Source organism: Pantherophis guttatus, chromosome 7 (genome assembly GCF_059756535.1).
Source record: "Pantherophis guttatus breed Tessera chromosome 7, ASM5975653v1, whole genome shotgun sequence".
Taxonomy (NCBI): domain Eukaryota; kingdom Metazoa; phylum Chordata; class Lepidosauria; order Squamata; family Colubridae; genus Pantherophis; species Pantherophis guttatus.
In genome coordinates, this window is record NC_142069.1 from 31,783,118 (window position 1) to 31,806,651 (window position 23,534).

General features: G+C 38.4%; 1 protein-coding gene across 22 annotated transcripts in view; it reads left to right on the forward strand.

The window, feature by feature from the left end:
• TNRC6B (trinucleotide repeat containing adaptor 6B) overlaps positions 1–23,534 on the forward strand; it is a 123,304-nt gene that overhangs the window by 23,494 nt on the left and 76,276 nt on the right. For 3 of the 22 annotated variants that reach the window (XM_034403195.3, XM_087873902.1, XM_087873900.1), the window contains exon 1: positions 7,763–8,015. The exons of 15 other annotated variants lie outside the window; for them this stretch is intronic. In XM_034403195.3, the coding sequence (XP_034259086.2) occupies positions 8,011–8,015 (5 nt within the window). In that variant the 5' untranslated portion in view covers positions 7,763–8,010. 4 more of the 22 variants (XM_060694580.2, XM_087873903.1, XM_060694574.2 and 1 more) reach the window with 2 other exon arrangements.

A 23,534-nucleotide genomic window follows, 5' to 3' on the forward strand; every position in this document is an offset into this window, starting at 1 on the left:
TGCATCTTGAAACAACTGTGTTTTAAGGTAGTTCACAGCAATTCTTCAGTACTTTTATCATCAATATCTAGAAATCGTAAGACTCGACTGAATGATTTTCAGATCACTGTGAGCTGTGTTGACATTCTCTCCTCAGTAGGCTTTTACTTACCTCTCACAATCCAAAATCCACTTTCTTTTATATTCCTTTTCCATCAATTATATTGGTCTCCTAGTTTCCCATAGGATATGGAGTGTTTTGTTAATGAAATATATACTTCTAGGCATCTTTACTACAAACTCTTTTTTTATCAACCCACACTTTTAGCACAGTGTTTCATGTGGACTAACTCACTGAATTAAAAACTGTCGTGTGTTAGTATGTTAAAAATATATTTGGATTACTGATAACATTACTGATGAAAGAATTCTGCTACGTTGTGACAAGATTATTATATAGCATTAACACAAGTATGTAAAGTTATATGTACAACTTTAATAATTGCCTATATGTTTACTTCGATTGCTTTCTATTTGAAACAGAAAAATCATAAAAGTTCTTGCAGTATATCAAATATAAACTTAATTTGTTTGGCTTCTGTAACAAGAATGCAAAGCTTATAAAACCAAGATCTGAAGACCATTATTTGTACTTTAAGAACAAAATTATATTGAAAGAACTGATATATATATATATTATTAATTAATTCAAAATGCATACTTACATTGCAGCCCTCTTACCTCAGGGTAGCAGACTTAAATGAAGTCACGCCCATTTTTTTCTTTGCAACAAACTTGCTAGACAGATGTGGTTAAAAGAGAATAGTAGTCCTAAAGTAATGGTCTGAATGGGGAAGATGAACCTTATTCTTTGATCAAATACTCACATTGTAGACATTACACAAAAATATTTCTCTGTTTTTCAGCCTAAAAGGTCTTCTTTTGCAGCAATGATTCGTTTAAGCATTATAAGATCATCTCTCCTCCAATAATAATATAAATTATACTTTTTCTATACTTCCTACAAATTATTCTAATTACAAACAGAACAGGACAATTTCTGGGTTTTCTTTTTCAATATAATAAGGCTTGTTTTAGAACTTCATTGCTTCAAAGCACATTCTGGAAACATGTATCTTCCAAACAATAATATCTGAAATTCCATCTCTCTTTGTGTTTTACAAAACTTTGTGTAAATATATATGCTACTACTCATACAAGTAATCATTTTTTCCCCAAACATGCTAGTTAAGAAAAGTTGTTTGGATACTAGCACAACCTTTGATTCATGTAATTCCTGGCATATGCAGAAGTTTTTACTGAAGACCATTCTGATTCTCAATATTTATTTTTAGAAAATACTATTTTCTCCTCTTCTCCTTCTTTCAAAATTGCCTTCAGATGAAGTGCAACTCCTGTTAACTGATATATCTATTCATTTTTTAAATGTAACTTACTAGGTTACTATTCCCCTTTCATTGTATACAGCTCAAGGCAGCGTACATAATGTTCCTGTCTATTTTCCTCATAATGACAAACCTATAAAGTGGAAGTGGTTTGCCATTAATTTCCTAAAATAATCTATCATTTAGACTTTCAGATAGTTCACCTCCATATGCTAACCAGATCTGTTTCTGTTTGGGTTTCTAGATCATCTAAAGTCAGTTGAATCCTACCACATGCTGATGCTGGCTTCTGTTAATTAAAAAGCAGTTGGAAGTTTTATTATGATTACATTATGCTTTCCTTGTTTTCTTTTCCTAAATCTACCAAATTCTGCCAATAGATTCCAATTACCTGCTTCAAGAGCAGAGTTTGAGCCCCATAAAATAGACCACCCCATGTGGATCAAGGAGTCAAAATATACCTGTTTGTCTTGTCTGTTTCTCCAGATGAAGGCTGTGTACTGAGTATTTTTTTTTATTGAAAGAAAAATGTGTACACTATCTAGAAACAGGAATGTACTTCTCCTCCATGGCTTGGGAGCAACAGGTATAGCCTTGAGAAAAATGTTTAAGTGATCACTGTAGAAATCAAATTTCGATTACACATAGGAATCATAACCTAGGGCTCCAGTTAAAGTTTTGTAAATCATTTAAGGAAATCAAGATTTTGTCTTAGCTCGTTCTGCTAATTGACTTACATACCTCAATTTGCCAAAGGTCAGACATAGTTCTCAGTCCAAGAAAAATGGCACACCCATGGTTTACTTGAAACAATAATTATGGTCAAATTCAAACATCCTGGTGAAATTGGCTGCATTGAATTGGATGAAGTAATGCAACTTGTCCCTTCTAGATATAGATTGTAAGAGTTACAAATAAGACTAGAGGTCTTCTCAGCTCAAAACTGAAGCATCTGGCAACAATAATATCCCTAGGGATATTTTGTGACTCAGTATAATATAATAAAAAATGAAAAAGGGGAGAAAAACCCAATGCTAGTTTAAAAATAAGAGATTTTATGTTCACCAATTAAAAATTAAATATTCATTCCCTGTAGCTGCTAACCATTTACAATAGTAATATGTGTAGTATATAAATTCCTTGCTGTTTTTCATCAGCTTTTTTGATAGGATGGTGAACTGGATTTTTAGTTCATAATATAGAGAATAGAGAATGAATGAGGATTGAATAACAAACAAATATATAGAGTGGGAAAATGAGATAAGAAAGGGAAAATACAGTAAAGCTACAGTAGGATGGAGTTGATGAGCTCCTTAGAGAGAAATTTAAAGAAGCAAAGACAGTGTATCAAACAGGATGTGGTCATATTAGAAGCCTGGTTAAATAAGTTTGAAGAACAATAGAGTATTGGTGTAAAAACTAGATTGTACATATTTTTCTCTTGTATTTCTTTTGTTTACTATTGTTTTTCTGTTCTTTGTATTATTTTTTCAATTGATGGGATTAGCCTAATGGTATATGTATCTCATGAGGTTTTTTAATATTTTTACTGCGTATGTTAAAAGGATTATACTGATATTTTTAAAGCAAGTTTGATATTACTTCCATATTCAATTGTAGTAGTTTAATCTGACTGCAAAACTGTTGTTTTGTCCTGATTAGCATTATTCAAACATCTATTTTTAGATCGAACAAGCATAAATTGAAATAAATGTTTTATCTGCATTTGTAAGCCTCATTCAAAGCTGCTGTCTTGTGGAAGCAAATGCTGGAAATACAATTTCTTTGGGTTTTGGCTAAGATGAATTATAGCATTTCATTACTGTGTTGCAATTCTAATAGTAAAATATATCTTTTCCTCCTAAAATGCAAGAGCACATGAGAGTAGTTCACAGCACTAAGTCTTCGACGATACATGGTGAAACAGTTTTAATTTTAAAGGTCTGCATACTTTACTGTTTACGCATAAGCAGCTAGCTTGGCCTAGACAGTTATATCTCAAGCCAAAATCCATGGAAACTGGTTCATAGCAAAGCATACTGTTTTCATATGCTGCCCACACCAACCAATAACCATTTATTTGCTTGCTTTCAGCTGCATTAAAACTTCCTTTGTTTTCTTCCCTTTTTGGGGGGCAGGGGAGACCAAAGTGAGTCCATTCTTAAATTTATTTTTCTATAATGGTGTTTAGATTAGATTGCTCAAGCAGAATTGTGCTTACTTTGTTTTATGTAAGATAAAAAGTTATTTTTGAAAGTTTCTCTTGGTTTCTGAAGTTTGCATTTTGTGGAACAAGCATTGTCTGAGAGAGAGGGAGGAGAGAGACATCTATGTAACTTGAGCATCAATATAAGCTACTATAATTGGTAATTGTAGGTGACAATATTCTTCCATTTGCATTCTTCACCTATTGAAGAAATAGATTATGGCGTTTATCACATGAATTTTTACATCTAAAATATGTTTTATAACCTGATCCTTAAGTTATATATTTTTATATTATTCTGACGCATATGCAAGTAAGTATCAAGCTGCAGTAAATTATGTGTTAGAAGCAGATTAAAAATGCTCTTTAAAAAGCATAGTAAAAGGACTCTGGGTCTTTTGAGAATTCCTCTTGCTCTTTAGAAAAAATACAGAAACAAGTTTTCCTTCAAATGTGTGTTCATCATTATTGAGCACTTGCAATATTAGGTGTGATCTACATCAGTATTTTTCACAACTTTACGATGTGTGGATTTCAGTTCTCAAAATTCTCTACCTGTGCACTCACTGGGAAATTGAGTTGTAATCCACACACTTTAAAGTTGATGACCTACACTATGCCTCCAGCTTCTACTCATTTACATTATCACTTTCCCAAACTGTAACTAAACCTTAACAACTAAAGGAAGGAGATACAGGTAGTTTCTCCATAGTGTAGAAATGGGAGGTGCCAGGCTGGGATATTCCTTACTCTAGCTCTATGTCCTGAGCTGAAAACTTCTGAAGATCCGCCTCTCTGGTGACGTCTCTTCAGTTTTTTTCAGCTCAGCCTAGCTCATGGTTGCAATACTCTTGGTGATTAAGTGATGCAGTCATTAAGTGAATCATCACAGGCATTTCTTATTTAAGGGGCACTTGTGATAACTATAAATATAGACACAAGTACTTTGAAAATTAGCTGTAAATGTGAAGTAATTGGGAGGGAGGAAAGGCGTTGGTTAATCTAGCTCAGGCATCCTCAAACTACGGCCCATGGGCTGGATACAGCCCGCCAGCACAATTATCCAGCCCATGCAGTGGTGAGATTCAGCCCCACTCCACCACTCCCACTCACTCCTCGCATGGCTGGATTTTCCTGGCTGACAGGGGCCTGAGAAAGAGGTGCCTCACCTGCTGCGGCTGCCAGAGAGTGTGGGGGACGGCCAGGAACTGCACGGTCCCTGTCTGGCAGCAGGGACTCCGCAGCTGGCCCTCCAAGAAACAGGCATGGTGACGGCAGCACATGCATCAGCTGCAGGCAGGGGCAGGGGCGGGTGAGGCATGTTTTTTTTTTTTTTAATTTGATTTATATGCCGCCCTTCTCCGGAGACTCATGGCGGCTTACAATGCGCTAAACAATGTGATGCGGATCACCTGCTCCATCCCATGTGGCTGGGATAATGCACGTAATCGCCCGACACACCCAGCTGCGGGACTGCATTCCTCTCCCCTGTGCCTCTGCCTTCGGCTACTGCTCCCACTGCAGGCGAAAACAAGGTGAGGAGGGTGTGGAGCGGTGGCTGCCTACTCCCTCCCGTCTCTTTTGGCTTGCAGTTGGAGATCAGGTCACCACTGATCATCTCCTTGGCCCCCTTGCGGGTCTTGCCCTTGGCCTGTGCATGACGCATGTTTCCCTCATGTACCCGACTGCAGCAGTGGGTGCACGAGAGGGGCGCTTTGCCAGCAGGCCCTGCAGGAAATGGGGATAAGAGAGGCATTTCCCCATCTGCTACCAGACCCAACACGCAGCGCCTGGCCGGGTTTCCCTGAAGCATCGTGTGGGGCGGGGTATGAAGCGCCCACCCTAAGGCTGGAGGAAGAGGGCCTTGGAGCCTCAGGCACTGGTTTGGGTAGCGCCCTGCCAACTATCCGCTCGCGTGGAAAGAAGCCTGGCTACTCACGAGCTGCGCCTTTCCGGAATTTGGCTGCAACCCTCCGTCTCCACTCGCTGTCCTCCTTCAAGAGCAGGCAGCTGAGTGGGAGAAGGACAGGCAGCCAAGAGAATCCGAGCGGGAGATTTGGGGGGGGGGAAATCAGCGGCTGTTGCAGCCCCCACTCCCTAGTTCACTCGTGTCTCTCCAGCCCCACTTTGCCAACAGGCGCATGAGCTCAGAACAGAGATGCGCGGGGGGGGGGACTGCAAGGCAGAAGGCTGCCTTCAGTCCAAGGTAGGGACCTCAGGAGGAACTGCATCACTCAGGCAGCGCTCCAAAAGCACTTTTGAGCTCGCGCAGGTCCATTAGGCCAGTGCCATCACCGAGGCAAAGCTGCCAGATAGAAAGGCTGATTAGAAATAAAAACACGCCCATTTCCAGCAGGCAAAAGGCAGCCACCACAAGCGGGGAAAGCTTGATCCCGATCGGTGCTATGGCCGCCGAAGCCCAGCTGGGATTGCATTTCTCCCCCCCCCCCCATCTCTGCTGGGCCTGGGCAGCCAAGGCTCCAATGGGGATCTGGCTTTCCCCACTCACGATGGCCGCAGCCTAATGGACCTGCGCAAGCTGCTGACAGCCTCGGTGGTGCGCAAGGGGAACGTGCCTTTCTGACTGGCCTCTTCACTTCCTTCAGGCTGCGTGGGTCTGCCAAGCAGCAGTGGAGTTGCCATCCAGGAGCTGCCAGGGGTAGAGACCCCAAATGATGTGCCTCCTTCACTGGGGCTGTTCGGCAGGGAGAGCAGAGTCCCGCCCTATCCTGTGAGGCAGCAGCTCCACAGCACTTTTGGGGCGCTGCCTGAGTGACGCAGCTCCTTCAGACGGAGCCCCGAGGCTGCAGTCCCTTCCCTGGACTGAAGGCAGCCTTCTGCCTTGCAGGCCCTGCGCCCTGCCCCGCCACATTTCCCTTCTGAGCTCGTATGCCTGTTGGCAAAGTGGGGCTGGCGAGATGCGAGCGAGCTAGGAAGTGGGCACAGCAGCAGCTGCCGCCTCCCCCCCCACTGGAGAGGGAGGCAGGAAGGGCTGGCCGGCCAGCGGATCAGCGCTGCTGAGCCCCCCGTCTTGGGGGTTTCCTCGCCACATCCACTCCAAGCGATCCCTGCTAAATTAGCAAAATGGACTGCTAAATTGGCCATGCCCACCCAGTCACATGACCACCTGGCCACGCCCACCTAGCCAGTCTGGCCCCCCCAACAGTCTGAGGGACCCTGAAGTGGCCCCCTGTTCAAAAAGTTTGAGGACCCCTGATCTAGCTGCTCAGTAAGTCTTTTTCAAAGTGGGATTTACTGTAGGAAGATAAGAGTATTCCACTGGCTTGGAACATTGAATGTGAAGGGAGCTAAACAGTTAATTTGGTTAAATAAATTATTAGGCTATGCTAGTAATGTTTCATCCTGTTTTATGTATTCAACATGGATTGTGTTTATTTTAGTGCACACTTTATTTTCAAATAGTTATAAGCTATTGTGACTGCCATATACAATATTACAGAAGTGACAGTATTACAGACTATATCTTATTTACTTATTACAGAAATTAAATTCTGTTCACTTAATCAGGAATTAATGTTTCAGTATTTCTGTTAAGGAGTTTGTAATTCTAAATTTGCAAATGTGTACTGCTTTTTCATCTAAATCAGTAGCACAGTATGCTGAAATTGCTTTTCCTTTTAATGGACAGGATGAGTAAGAATATGGATTGCAACAGTAACAAGCTGTAACTTTTCAGCATATAGAGATTTACATTTTGGCATTAAATGACAGGTAAATATTATTGGGCCTTGCCAGACATTTCTTATTTACCTAGATAGCGATAGCCTGTATTTTCCATCCATTTAAATAAAAAATAGAAAAATTTAAGAATAGAAAAAATAGAAAAAGTGTGAGTTGATTATTAATTGTAAGATTAAAATAAAAGGTTTGATTCGAGAGAAAATAATTTCAGCCTACGACTTCGCAACTAACAACATCAAAATTTCAGCCTGTTGCCAATCTGTATTAAAACGTGGCGCTTTGTAGGGTATGTTGCTGAGAAGTAGTAGAAAACGAAGCGTACTAGTTGCACTTTGCACAAAGGAACGAAAGAAAAGTAAACTGCGTTCTCTTTAAGATTATACTTTTCCTACCCTCTTCCTGATTGACAATGTACGCTGGTCACATGATTCGTCTCTATTTGAAGGTCACAAAAAGCTGCTTCTTTACTGGGGGGGGGGCGGCGGCGAAGTGTTCGCGCAATTGCGCGCCTCTGTATGTGCGCGCCGCGGCCGCGCGCGATCGCGATTGTGATCGAGTGAGCGAGTTCAACCCAAAATGGCCGACGGAGCTTGTGCTGGCTTTTGAACGTTTCAATTCGAGAAAATAGAAATATAACAGAATCTTTTTCAGATCTCGTCACTTCCATTTTTACCCCTGTATGCCTCAACTTGCTGGATTTAAGCACTGTTGCACTTTATGAGGTCAGTAGTTTTTTAAATGATTTTTGTGCAGATTAGCGTGACTGCTTCATTTGATTTTGCAGCACGATGTTTGCCTCGCATAAGTGGTTTGATCTTGCTCAAATGCAGTTGCCAGATCTTGGAGAAGATCGCTAAAAGGTATACGTGGCAAATTTTGGAAAGGTTAAATGACTTTTAAAATCCTTTTGAGTATAATTGGCTGAATGTATTTGGCTATATTAGATCTTTCTAAAGAATCTCATCTTTTTCTTTACCTGCAAACATTCGTGTCTTTTGAGGCTTTTAACTCTGGTGCAAAAATTAGCATAAATTAAACGTGCTTATATTCTTTCTTGCTGTTATGATTGGCCAGGGAAGGGGGAGGTGCATATTTTTTATAATGTTTTATATTCACAGAAATAAAATAATGCAGCATTGCAGCTTTTAAGAGGGATTTGAAGTAATTAATGAAACAGCTTGTGGGTTTTTCTGGAAGAAGCTTATGTTTCAGAATCTATCAGCCAAAACGTACCTAAATATCTCTTGTGTCTGTGTGTCTCCACACCCCAAAAACATAATTATTTTACTTCTTTTACATTTTGGATTTCAGTGGGAAGCAGATGCTTGTTCCCTATAAACATGACAGAGTTCAGAGGAAACCGTCTTGTTACTGTAGTTTGTCTCTGCTAGGAAAGGTTAAGTTTAAAAGTATCAGGGTGAAATACTTATGCAATTTAGACTATTTTAAGAAAATATTTTAGACAATGTTATTGCAAATGAAATTTATGTGGGAAGAAAAATGAGGCTTTCCCCCTCCAAACAGGTGTTTTTCTTTAAAAATGAAGCCTCATGTCTATCTCTTATCAAAAGGATCAGAACAGTAGGCACTATAAAATTTACTTTCTATGAAAGAAGCCCTTTCTTTTGCATTGAGAGAATGATGTAATGTATCTCTTTGAGTATAATTGAATAGAACAATATAAATTTTGATTGTCATACATTTCTCCCATTTTTCTGAAGGGCCTTGTATTTAATTTGTATTGTGATACTGTAAGATATAGGTGGGGCCAATTATAATGATTCTACTGCAATTAATTATCAAATACTGCTTGAAATCTCACATTTTATACTAGCTCATGCAATGATATTAAATACCTATTTCTTATGTCACAAAACAAGGATCTTATTAAATTTTGAGCTTATTCCATAATTGCTCGTATGTATGTTGAGTTAGGTTGTATTGTCTTGAGAAAATAAAATCTGGTTTTGAGTATTATGTTGAGAAGTGCTCTACATTATATTGAAAATGGATTTATTCTTTGAGATTAATATATTCTAATGTGCACATGTATGAGCGATTTACTCAAGACAAATAACCTTGGTTTGGTTTTGAGGGTTACCATATTAAGTATGAAATTACAGTTTGTGTGCTGCTAGTACATGTCATACAATTCTTTATCATTAACTCTAGTGATGAAAATGGAATAAACCATCTGAAAAACTATGTATGGAAGCTGAACAAAGATAAAGTACTGTTTGAACTAAACAATTTGTGTCATTTATTTTGGAGAGATGCAAAAAAACTGAAATGAGCACTTCAGAATTTAAAAATGATGTTGTTCTTATATAATGGTAATTTTAAAAAACCATTTTGGTAACCAGGCATTTTGGTTAGTTTAATATTTAAAAATGTCTTACTGCTAAGCAGAATCTTTATACATTTTATAGGTATAATCCAGAATAATTGGTAAAGCAGCTGAGATTGCTACAGAATGGTGTCAAAATACCTGGGACAGTTTGTCTGCGATTGAAAACTACGGCTTCAGTACTGTGAATATCTAGATGTTCAATGAATCTTTTCCAAATTGAAACATGTATTTCTGAGTAAATTTATAGCAAGATCTTTTAAATAGAGTAAGTTGACATTCATAAGACAGAAACAGATATGCATAATATTTAGTTATAATTAAATAAAAACATTCCTAATGAGTGTTGTAAAAAGTGTATAGAATAAAAAGATTGGTGTCTGCTCTAGGGTCCTGATTATCAGTCATTGGGGTCCTCAGAGCTTAAAATAGAAAATAAAAGCAATAGTGCTACTGTAATATTGCTCTACCATAATTAGTTTTCTGTGGCATAGTATCTTTGAACATTGAGGTTCCATTTAATTACTATGGACAAACACAACAATTGTGGCTTCTTTTAAATTTCCTAAAGCCTTCTAACCAAGAGTTTTTCTTGCTTTTTGCTCCCTTTGCCCCAGTTTTCCTTTTAAATTAGAAAAAAAAAGCCACTCAAATTCTTTAGCCTTTCACTCTTTGATCAATTTAGCGATCCTACTCTAGACTTTTTGTATATATAGTTTCAGCTTGCCATATTTGTTCAATAAATCATCTGCTATGCAAAGTGTTACTTCCTAGATTCTAGCATTTATGATGACTTAATACCTGGGTTTGGCAGAATGCCTACAATGGATGTGTGATTTAGTATTTCATTAATGATTGCATTTCATTTATGTTAATTATTGATAACCCTCCATTTCAAACCTACAGTTTTCTCTTTTATAATTCCGTTTTCAACATGGAAAAGTATCCTTGATAGTAATAATTCTTTCTGAACAAGATGTGCTGTAAATCAGCAAAATTATTTAACAACTAGTGTAGACAAACTATCTAGATTCTCTTTTGTTTCATATTGTGGTTTGAGTACATTATTTCTTCTTCATGCATAGAAAATTCAAATTCCAATAAAACTAAGAACCTGTTCATATTTAAAGGGGAATTGAATTTCTACAAAACCCAGAAACATTTCATTCTGGTATGTGAAAGAGCACATCAACAATAGTTCATAAGTAAGAATGCTGGTTATCTGAATCAGTTTCAATCTGGGTACAGGCCTGGTTTTGAGATGAAAACAATAGATTTCGTCCAACCTGTATCAGGGAAAGGACGTGGTAATCTGATCCTTCTACTTCTCCAAATCATCTCAATGCCATTCACTACAATAATCTTTCAAATTGGCTTTGGGTAGCAGGATAGCGCCAATCCTGTCTGATAGCTGAGCCTCAAAAGATAAATGTGGCAAGCTTTCTTTTTATGTCTTTGGATTATGCTTTGAAAAATCCACTTTGTCACTTGCATGGCTCACCATATAGATGATGATGAACCATGCTGAAGAAGGGGTGTGAGGGCGAGATCAGAGATTTGCACTTGTACATGGATTACAAACAGTCATGGATATTTTTCATATAGATTAAAATGATTGACTCTTGTGATGATTTGAACACATCCATGCAGTTTTATTGGCAACAGTGTAGAAATAATTATCCTAGTTACATTTCATCTAGTTACAGCCCTAGTATTCCCTGGGTTTCTCCCACTCAAGCCTAGCCAAGTCCAATTTAAGTAAATTCCATTTCCAAGCATATCTGAATCAGTATTTAATACAGACAAGATAAAAGTACTTTGAGGAAACTTTGCTTAGAGATTTGATGGATACTAGTTGGTATGCTACTGCCCATGAAGAATCAAGCCCAGTTTGTAAGTTCTTCTTTATTCCTTACTATTGAAGTTGAGGTAGTAGCAGTAGCCACAAATGCCTTTTTATTCAATGTTATTTGTGCATCAGTGATAGCTTTATAAAAAAACATGTTTAGCTTTATCTGCTAGAATCCAGTCTTGTCTAGTATAATATGTTTTTGTGTAGAGTTGCTTTTGAAGGTATTTCAGAAATTTCAGAATTGAAATTTCCTTCTGAAATCAAGTAATTTTAAATACAAATTAATGCAATTAAAAGTGCAATTAATCTACCCCAGCAACAGCTAATGTATCAAAATGGTATTTAATTTTACCAGATTCATTTCATAAAAAGGACATATGGAACATTATATATTGTAAATGTGGTTTCATAATACAAACCATTAACTTACTTTTCCAGAATTTTAGAATCTTTGTTGCCTTAGCAAGACCGTACATTACTTCTTAATGTTGCATATCTTGATAGTCTGAGCATTATCAAATTATTGCATGCATTTTGTTAACATTTAAAATCGTATGTACTATACTTTTACATGGGAGGGGGAGTTCCTACAGCATTAGAGAGATCACTGTTAAAGTAGAGCTCATGTTTTTTGGAAATATTTTGCCTTTATCCCAACTAGGCTTCCTCAGCACAATGGTTCCAAAGTAGGCATTCATCATACACATAAAATCTGTGCAGTGTTACTCAATCTCAGCGTTAAGATGTGTGAACTTCAATTTCCAGAATTCTCTAGCCAGCATACCGGCTGGGGAATTCTCAGAATTGAACTTCACACAACGCTGCTGAGGTTGAGTATGTAGAATTTGAATTCTGTGCAAATTGATTGATTGGTTTAATTAAGAGAATTTATAGGCCACCCAACTCACTTTAACTCCATGGTTGGTTGGTGATTGGATGTATCTTGAGAAATACCAATTGATTCACAGGTGGGAATAGAGTTAGTGCTATTCTGATTGGTTCTCTGCTTTATGTATGGCTTGAATCAAGGCTTGACTCAGTCTGTTAATAGTTTTTTTTAATTGAGTGCTTTTGCTTCAAGGAATTCTCTGACTGTTCTGCTATTTCTTTATTTTCCCAGTCAATATATGGTTTATTCTGAGGGAGTGATGGATGTTAGGTACTTCTGGTTTTGGTTCTATCTGGTTTTGGACATCTGATCTTTATCCTCTCCTTTTTTAACTACAATTTTTTCTCTAAATCATTAAGTGAACATGTGACTAAGAGAAAGGAGCCTTGAAAATCACTGGCTACCAAACTCTTTTGGATACAATTCTCTTGTATGACTCAGTGTTGTTTTCACTCCAGCCAGTGCAGTCAGGCATACAAAATTTGGTTATAAATGCACACATTGGAAATGATTTTGATGGTCTCTAAACAAGGTAGCTTCTAAACAAGAAGTAGAAAACTTGAGTATTTTTCTAGTTTACACATGATTCTTTGTAGAGGGTCAGGGAAGCAAGGACTATAGTGATGCCTAGTGGCTGCAGTGATTTTTCAGGTTTAAATTTTGTTTCCCAGTGCATTTAAAACTTTCCATGATTATTTATTGGTATTACTGAATGTCAGTTGTCTGAGGGTGAAAAAGGCTGGGAATACTAGTTTTTCTTTGATTCATCTAAAGGAAAATAAACCAAAGTTAGAAAGATATATGGGAAACTTATTTAACCTTTACCATGAAACAGAAAACTCTTGTTTAAAAGTTTTTTTCTTATGCTTCTAAAGTATAACATTCATATAACATGCACAGAACATCATAATATAGTAAACTTTATTGGAGAAGCAACATCTCTTTATGTCCACTTATATTCATTCGCAATTTTAATAATTGATTTTGTTACCCCTAAGCAAATCCTTCTGCCACTAATTAAATATATTGGCTTGTTTCTTAGGCGCAAATTTTTATATGAGATTCAACCAGGAAATATGCCAGTTTTAAGATTAAGGTAGTCAATAATGAGTGAAAAACTTTGGTTCATATTTCAAGCCTTCTCAGTTCTGCCACTTGTGCATTGGACCTTTGCCTGACTTGGCTAATAAAGAGAGGTGCTGGGCACTACCTATAAAGCTCTGTATAACATAGAGCCTGGATGTATAAGCAGCTAGCTTTCCCCAATAGTTTCTGCTTGTCTTATTTAAACAACTAAAGAGTACTTACTGAGGACCAGATACTATGAAATTTGAACTGAAATCTTAGCCTTCAACTTTTCTGAGGTATATACATCTTCTTAGAAAAGTCTATCAAAATAGAAGTCCTGCCTTTAATTATTACTCATTTGCAGTGCAGCTGATATACTGGAGTTTTCCCCCTTTATTTTAAACATACTGAAAAATACTCTTGTTCTTTTTAGCATTCTTTAGCTATTTTTGTTAGAAAATTTTGTATAGATGACGGGCTTCCTTTTTCTAATGTTCAAGGTTGCTATGGTGCGTTTGTGCTTGTTTAAATAGTCTGTAGAGCTTCTCAGTCATCCAGGTCATAGTTGTCCCAAAGGTGCTTTTTCAGGAGGCAACTGGACTTTCTGGTTTTTTTTTTTTTAATACATTTCCCTTCTCATCCAAGAAGCTTCTTCAGCTCTGACAGGATAGTGGGGAATGGAAGGATTTATATTCCTTACAGACAGCTTGTAATTAGCATCCTTTTAGAGGGTTCTTGAAGCACTTGGGGGTTTATCTGTGTCTTCGGGGTCACCTGAGTGGTGCTCCTAGTTTCTGTGGTCTGCAATTTTTCCTCTGGAAATCCATTCCTACTCCCACACCATTCGAAGGGTGTTCATCCCATATTGCATAGCTAAAAGTCTGTATAGTGTTCAGTTTGCCTAATAGTGTTCTTACACAGCTTCTCTTGTGGGAAATTGGGTTGTTACTTTGATGAAGCACCTGGTTGATGTGGGTGGTTTTATGGTAGATTTCGTTTTTAATTTGCTATCCTTACCTCTGCTGATAAGGATATCCCGGAAAAGAGTAGCATGTTATTGTTTTCTTTCCCTATAGTGAATTTTATTCCTTTGGAGGTGTTGATGGTTCTCTAGTTGGTCCTTTATTATGACAAAAAAGCAACTTCATCAAAAAGTGCCTGACCAACCATTCAACCCTATCTATATAGCACAATCAACACAAGCTGTGTAAGGGTAACACTGCCATAACATCAAAAACATCTCAGAAACCACCAACAGATTATTACAATTATATGGTGTAACTGTAACACAGAAACCAACTAAAACCCTCCAAAACATCCGAAGTAAATCAAAAGACTTGGCAGCTCCAGTAGTAAAAAAAAAAAAAAATTGTCTATCAGGTCAATCCACCATCTACTCACTTAAAAAAAGTTAACAGGTAACCCCAAGTACAGAAGTAGTCTTCAAAGCCCTGTTAACTTGTTATTGTATTTAACATTCAGAATGTCCACAAACAGTTTTTAATCTCATATGAATTTAAACTAATCCATTGTTCTCTAATCAGTGCAGTTAATTAAGCCACCTCTGCCACTTCATTCAATGTTAACATCCGTTCTTCAACAGTTGGCATTCTTTTTTCTTTCCAATACTTGGCATAAACAATCCTTGCAGCAGTCCCTGTATAAAAAAATAAGGTCCCAAACAATCTATCGATTTGTCTATAATACGTAGGAGAAAGGATTCAGGTTTCATTAGTATTTGTATTTTCTGCATTATCATTATGCTTATCCAATATGATACAAGTCAAACACTATTGATACATCATTTTATTTTAAAAAAATCTTTCAAATTGTAATTCAAAATAGTTTTTAAACTATTACTCCATACATTCTCCCATTGATGTAGCAATATATTATAACCAAAGTTTAACATTTCAGAGTTTCTTTTGGTCAGTGATAGATGTTTTCATATTTTAAATTGATAATCTTTTAATAGCATAAAAAACTGAAAACCTGTTTTGAGTCTTTATGGACATTTGATGGGTTATCCTTTATCATGAATCAACACTCTTTTTAACAGCCATCCCTTTCTCCTCTTTCTCACAGGCAAAATGGTGAGACATCTTATCTAAAGTAACTTTCTTTAGTATTTTAAATATTCTGCCATGCACAGATTACAGAATAGCTAGTTAATTGGTAGAAACCCGTAGAAAATTGGTTGCCTGCAATCTAAATGACTGGAATTGCCCAGGTGTTAATTGTCTTGATGATATTTCTTCCACTGAGTTTGGACTTTAAGATATTTGATCTCTTGTATTTACTTCTCACCCTTTTCTTGACTTCATTGTGCTTGATGTTGTTAACTTGAAGGATGCCCAAGTATTTATAGTTAACAACTTCATCCAGACTCTTGATATTATTTCTGTAGGGTATCTTGATTCCTTTAGTTTTCACTTTTTTTGATGATGAGCGTGGCACATTTGTCGTGTCTGAACATCATTGTAATATCTTTTGTATAGATGTATCTATGGACATTGTTGAGCAGAGATTCTATTTCAGATGTTATTTTTTTCATACCACTTCAAATAATCCAAGTAAAAGGTAGAATATCCTAGCAGATGTTTTTGATGTTTGATAGCCATGGACTAGTTATTCAGTATGGTGGAGTCAGTGCAATGACAAATAGTAGTGGTGATAGTGAGTGAAAGATTTCTGTCTTAGTATTAACTTCTCCCAATCTATCCTCATTGACCAGCAACTGGGTCCATTGTACCATTGATCTTTACACAAAGCTTCCGATGTTTCTACTGACTCCTGTTAGTTCCAGACACTTGATTATCCATTCATGTGGCAGGGAGTTGAATGCCTTTTTGTAATCAATCCATGTTGTATTCAAGTTAGTCTTTCTTGTCTTGCAGTATTTTAGAAACATCTTCTCAGTTAGGACTTGATCTGTTGTTCTTCTGTTTGGGCTGTTTACACTTAAGTGGAAAGAGCTTGTTTTCAACTAGATACTTTTGGACTGCATCAGCTACTGCATCAGTTAGCAGTTTGAAAGTTGTTGGTAGGCAGGTAATTGATCTGTAGTTGCTTGGTACTGCCCCTTTTTCTGGATCTTTTATTATCAGGTAGATTTTGCCAAATATTAGCCACTCTTCAGTTTCATTTCCTTGCAGTATGTTGTTAAACTGCTTGGCAATGAGTGGGTGTAGACCCGTCAGATGTTTCAACCAAATAATGTGCAATTCATCTTCACTTGGTGCTGGCAAATTCTTGATCTTCCTTGTTTTTTTCTTCAACATTTCTGCTGCTAGTGGAAGTTTTTTCATTTCAGCTTCTTTTTTCTTCTTATCAACCTCCTTTAACCACATTGCATTCTTGTTGTATTTCTTTGGGTTATCTCATATCTGCGCCTTGAACTGCACTGTTTCTTCTTTGTTGGGTGTTGACTGATTCACTTCAGTCTCTCCATTGATTGATTGGCAGAAATGTTTCTGACGATTAAAATTGGAGATTCTGCCTATAATTTGTAATTCAAGCTTCATATCTGCTGATCTTGGCTATAGCTGTTATTTGCTGTTTTATTATTTCCAGTGCTTGATTGATCTTCCTTGTTTCTAAGTGGTATTTCTTGATTTAGGTATTCTTTGGTCTTCTTGTTCTTCAGCTTCTTTTCTTTAATCTGTTCTAGCTTGCTTGTATCTGATTTTAGCTTACTTATCTTACTTTCCTTTTTTTTTCTTTTTGATTTTGCATCCCAGGTATTCAGTTGTGTTCCAGGGCTGCAGCTGTGCTGTACATTAGTTGGTTACCATATTTTTCAGAGTATAAGACGCACTTTAGTTTTGGGGGAGAAAAATAAGGGGGGGGAATTCTGCCTCTGCCTACCAGCATCCATCGGTATTCATCTGGCTAGCGTCCTGTCAGTGTGTGAGACTGTTTGGAAACTGAAACAGTATTTGCTGTGTGAGCAACAAGCAAGGAGCCTGGGAGTGGCTTAGGTCAATTGTTCTGCTGATAACTGAAACTGAAACTCCTCTACTCTGCTTGTGTTTTGCTTGCTGCTGCAAACTCTGACAGTCCTTGCAGCAAATAGTGAACAGCCAGGTCAGCTTCAGCACATTATTGCAGCCTGATTCAACACAAGCAGCTGATTGGCGGGTGGATCGGCCTTTAGGAATGCCCCCAAGCAGCTGTTCCAGGCTGCAGGGATTGCCATAGACCATCGCCTCCTCCGTGCCTTGCGTTTTTGGCTACATTCAGTGTATAAGACACAGCCAAATTTTCACCCTCTTTGGGGGGGGTGCGTTTTATATGCTGAAAAATACCGTAGTTCTTGCAGTGAGCTTATATTTGATATGGCAGTATTAACATCTTTTAATGCTTGCGCTAGCTGTTTCTTTGGAACAAGCTTCAATGTGGGCAATTTTATTCAGTTTTTGTGCTGTTCTATATGCTCAGTTACACTGTTTCAATTCTTTTACTTTAAATAAAGGGCTTTGTTCTTTCTGAGGCAGAGGAGAGGGTATCTGGTTTCAGAATGAAAACAGTTCAATAGCTGTACTGACCTCCTTTACTGCCAATTCCTTCTGGTTTGCCTCTACAGTCTGATTTACTTCTGGCAAGGATTTGATTTCTTTGCCCTAGATAGACTTTTGTGATTCTTCCAATTCTGCTTCTGTGAATACTTTATTTTATATTATAAATCGGCATTGATCTGCTAGTCTCCTTTCTATTACTTCTGATTCTAGATGTTTTCCAGAACTGGTTCATTTCAAATGTCCTCTTCTTGTTGGACCTGATCTGTAATAACAGATCATTATTTCTTTGTTTTCAGTCTTTGTATATTTGTGACAGATAATTTTCTTCCAGTAGTTCTGCAGCTGCTGGCCCTGGTTGCTCAACCAGCAGTCCTGTGGCCCATTTTTCACCAGCTATCCCAGAACTCCAACCCCTAAGCACAGTCCTTGTTGACCTGAGAGATGACCTGTCCAATATGTTCTGTAAATTACATTTCACCATACTTTTTATAGGAGAAACTCTTCTGAGACTATCCAGTATGGTTGAATCTCTGGTATAGCTCTCATCATCCTCAGAGCATGCATAACCATGTCAAGGCAGTGCTTCACTGGGGGGGGGCGGGGGGGCGGGGGGAGGGATTATGATGATAATGACTAAATGTATTTGCTGCACATCTTGCAACTCTAGTAATGTCCTTACTGAAATTTTTTCTCTCACTCTGATGCTATAATTAAGCTTCTCCATCTCCTTTCAGCAATAATATCAAATTCATTTCTATATATTTTATCTAGTGATATTCATGTATGGAGACATGGCTTTAGTTGTTTGAAGACTGTTAGCTATGAGGAAATCATTGGAATGACTTATTAATTTGATAAGTCAGTCTCCTGCTTTGTTTTCATTTCCTAAGTCATCCAACTATATTTTCCTCTTTCATGTTTCCAACGTTTGTTTTCTTTTTCCAGTCACATTTGGCTTAATGTTTTGTCAATTTCAGATTGAATTTGATCATAACACTTACTAGCCTCCTCTTCTGCTTTCTGTTGATTGATCATCATATTGAGCCGAGGTGGCGCAATGGTTAGAATGTAGTACTGCAGGCTACTTCTGCTGACTGCCCACTGCCAGCAGTTTGGCAGTTCAGTTCTCACCAGCTCAAGATTGATTCAGCTTTCCATCCTTCTAAGGTTGTTAAAATGAGGGCCTAGATAGTTGGGGGCAACATGCTAACTCTGTACATGACTTAGAGAGGGCTGTAAAGCACTGTGGAGCAATATATAATTCTCCATAGTGGTGGAGATAGCATCCAGGAATGGGTTGATCTCATCTGCTTAGCTGATTGGACTGAATCTATCAGAGCTGTTAGGACATGTCTCTGTTGCTAGGGCTCCCCAGCTTTTGACTCCCTCCCTCAGCTAGGACAGATGTGTCAAGAGTTTCTCCCAACTTGACAGGAGCATTCCTGGATCCTTTCTTCACTAAACAAACTTCAAATTTGTGAGTGTTTTACTCATCTGACTCCCGAACATCTGGTTGACTCTCTGGGACCACCACAGCGGCGAAGACTTCGGCTTGAGCCACTGGACAATAGACTTCTTGGCTGTCAGGGTAGCTGGCAGGGGTTTCTCCCACACAGCTAGCCCTGGATTGTATTAACGGATTGCAAGGACCCTTCTAAGGGATAGCATAGCTTCTGCGCTCCCGCCTTAACCACCACATAGTGGAGCTTTTGTGCTCCCAATTTGACAGCCAGGGAGGCTGCTTGGTGGAGCTTTCGTGCTCCCATTATTGATCAAGTTGGGCGGCCATTATAGGAACTTCGTGCTCCAAGGACTACTCTGTGCCATGGCGCCCGCCTCTGAAGCATCTGGAGCTCTTGTAATCGCCCAAACGACGCAAAGAGCGGCAGTGGAGCTTCGCACTCCCATTGAGCCCAGACTAACAGCAAGTTGACTGGAGCAGTAGCTTCCACTCGAACAGCTGCAGAGCGGTTTTACACGGAGCTTTGTGCTTCCATTAAAGGAAGAAAGCTGCTGATCGCTGCTTGAAGGGACTTCAGAGCTCCAATTTGCATAGCCATGCCGCTGAGCCGAGTGGAGCTTCGCTCTCCCATTTAGTCAAATAAGGGCCACTGTCTCACTGGCCAAGAGCTCTCCTATAGACTTAAAGGAGCATTGTGCTCCAGGAGCCCCAGAACTGCCAGAAACCCTAAAAGCCCTTATTCAAAGGGAAGAAAAGGGCACGAAAAAGGGCAGGATTTAAAATGGCGGGTGAGGCGGCAGCTAATAGCAGCGCAGGAACAAAAGCTGCTGAAACAGTAAGACAACTGCCTCGAAAGAAGTGAGGTCTGGACACAGTCCACCCCTTGGAGAAAAGATGGCACACCTTGGAAGTGAGGAGGGCCCTCCGCATCTATGTCAAACAGACTGCTGACCTAAGGAAAACAGAGTCCCTGTTTGTCTCATTCCAGCCGGCCATGTTGGGCAACAGGGTCACCCCTTCCACGGTGGGACGATGGCTTAGGTCGACCATTGCCAAGGCCTATGAACTGCAGGTCTTTCCAAGACCTTCCCGAATTACTGCACATTCCACCCGGAATGTGGCTACAACTGCGGCGTGGGCAACACAGGCATCTATAGAGGAGGTCTGTCATGCAGCAACTTGGTCCTTTCCTTCTCCCTTCATCAAGCACTATAAGTTGGACATCTTCGCCTCGGCGGAGGTGGCATTTGGTCGAAGAGTGCTTCAGCGTGTTCATACGGAGTGGGGGACTTCGGACCCGACTGCAGCCCACCCATAGGACAGTCAGCAGGTATGTCCCATTCCTGGATGCAATCTCCACCACTATGGAGAAGGGGCATTGGTCTTACCTGATACGCTCCTTCTCGTTGGGTGGAGATAGCATCCAGCCCCACCCTGAAGACCATCTGGGACGAAAAGGATCTTTGAGAATGACACATCGAGTCTGTCACTTCATCTTTGCCAAAAGTTGGGGAGCCCTAGCAACAGAGGCGTGTCCTAACAGCTCTGACAGACTCAGTCCAATCAGCTAAGCAGACAAGATCAACCCATTCCTGGATGCTATCTCCACCCAACGAGAAGGAGCGTATCAGGTAAGACCAACGCCCCATCTAAATGCTCTTACTATTGCTATATTAAAGATTGTCCACCAAATTTAATCACTATTATTCATTGATTGCATTGTAGCCAACTACTGTTTCTGCTATAGCTTTCATAACTATAAAAGCAGCATCATTCCTTGCTTGTTTTTCATGTCCTGAATGTGATTGTCTGTCTGAAAACGTCTACTCCCAATCCAATTCTGTTTACTTGTGACCAAGATGTCAATTTTTAATCATTTCATTTCCTTTTTCAGTGGGTTAAGATTTGCCATATTCATACTTCTTAATGTTCCGTGTTCCCTGAGGCTTAGAGTTAGGCTCTTATATTTTGTTTCCTCTCTCTTCCTCCTCTGGCATGTCTGTATGGAAAAGAGAGGAAGCAATCCATTTTTACGTTTAGTTAATTTGTTTTTTTAAAATCTGTTTGCTTTGGATTATTCTTAAAACGTGGGAGATGAATAATGGAGAACACAGTCTTTAAAATGACCTAATTTCTAATCATTTAAGGGTTTTCAGACAATTGAATTTTCTGAATATTCACCTGATAAAACAATTTTTGAAATCAGTTTTATCATCTTGAATAATTTAGTATCCTGCAAACTTCACCAATTCACCCAAAAATCAAGACCATTATTGCTAAATTAAGAGTCTTTGATGAGCAACTTAGTCAAAAGATTAGAATTTGAAAATGTCACCCCCATCCATCAGTTCTACAAATACTAAAAAGGTGTTGAGGCAGGATTTACCTTCGCAGAATTCATGCTGATTTTTTTCAGCAATGTTGTTTCTACGTATCAAGGTTTTTTTTTTTCTTTAATTGCCATTTCTACCATTTGTCTGGAAAGACATTAAGTTGAATGATTAATAACTTGACCTTTCCTGGATTTCTGTTTTAAAAAATGGTATTCACATTTGGTATCTTCCAAACTTTTGATACTGAGCTTGATTTTAGTGACAAATTACTTTTTCTTTCTTTTTTTTTTGCGCTACTAGATCTACAATTTTATGTTTAACTTCTTTCGGAATTCTTGGATGGGTGCCATTAGGCCCAATTATTTATTACAAGTGTAGTTTCCCAAGATGTCTTAAAATATCATATTACCTCAGTTTGCTTTTGTTGTTCAAATTTCCTTAAGAAAATCAATAAGGCTTCAGGTATCTGTTTGTATCTATAGTAAAGATAGATGCAAACAATTACTATAGCCCATTTTCTTTGCAATCTCCATATCATCCTCACTCAAATATACCTTTCATTCAGAAAACCAATCATGGAAGCAGCTTCTCTACGGTATTAAATGAAATATAGGTCTGCCCCTTCACTGGTTGGTTTTCTCATTTAAATATGTTTAGAATTGTTCCTATTCTTCCCTGCCCCCTCTTTTTTGTCATGTATTTATTCTATTTTGTAATTTTTATTTTATACCTTATACTTTCTGCTAGAGTTTATAATACTTTATATTCTCCTTGTTAGTGCAGACTTTGTTTCCTGAAAAAGCTACTTTCTCTTTTAAAACTTCATGGACACTCCTAGAAAGCATATGACTTCTTCCTATCCATTGAAGCACACATATTGAAAGAAATCTAGAGAAAGACATTACTATCCTGTTTCCCCCAAAATAAGACATTCCCTGATAAGCCCAATCGGGCTTTTGAGCTCATGGCAATAAGGCCAAGACTTATTTCAGGATTCAAAAAAAATATAAGACAGGGTCTTATTTTCAGGAAAACATGGTATTTTTTTTTGCCTCCCTATAATTGTTCTAGTCCAAAAATTTAATCAATGAATAAACTAATAAAAAAGAATGTATAATATAGGGGAAAATCCCTCATAAATCTAGCCCTTGTCCTGAAAACAGATGTTCAAAGGATTAAATCTTCTCTATCCATCACCACACTGTTAGATGGGAGAAAGAGCTGTATTAGCATTTTTTTGTGAAGCCATGTACACTGTCAGCCAGTTTAGAACAATAGTAACAGACATTAGTTGATCAATTTTGATCTTCAAAATGCCTGTTACTCTGCACAGAGGTGCAGGCTCTCAGTAATGATTCCACAGCATTTTTTATCCATTTATAGAGCCTTATCAGCCACAAAAGATTTAAGTTTGACCATTAAGCGGACTAAAGTTTTTGAATATGACCAAATATAATTATAGGTTTTTGTTCTTATTTTATAATGTTGTGCAGAAATACTGAAGAAAATTTATTATTGCTTATTTGTCTCATTTAATCCAGAACAGACAAGACCTCTGTATGCCTCTAGAACCCTCTAAAACGTTGGTATTAAATTTTGATGGACCCTGTACTACCTACTCTTATTTCCTTCCCTCTCCTTTTTCCTGTCCTGCCTATCTGTTTTCTTACCTGCCAGCTGTACATCTATCCCCTTAGTACTTCCTGTTCTCATCTCTGCTTTGACCATTAGCCCACACAAAACCTGTTCTCTGTTGCTTGCCTGCTTACT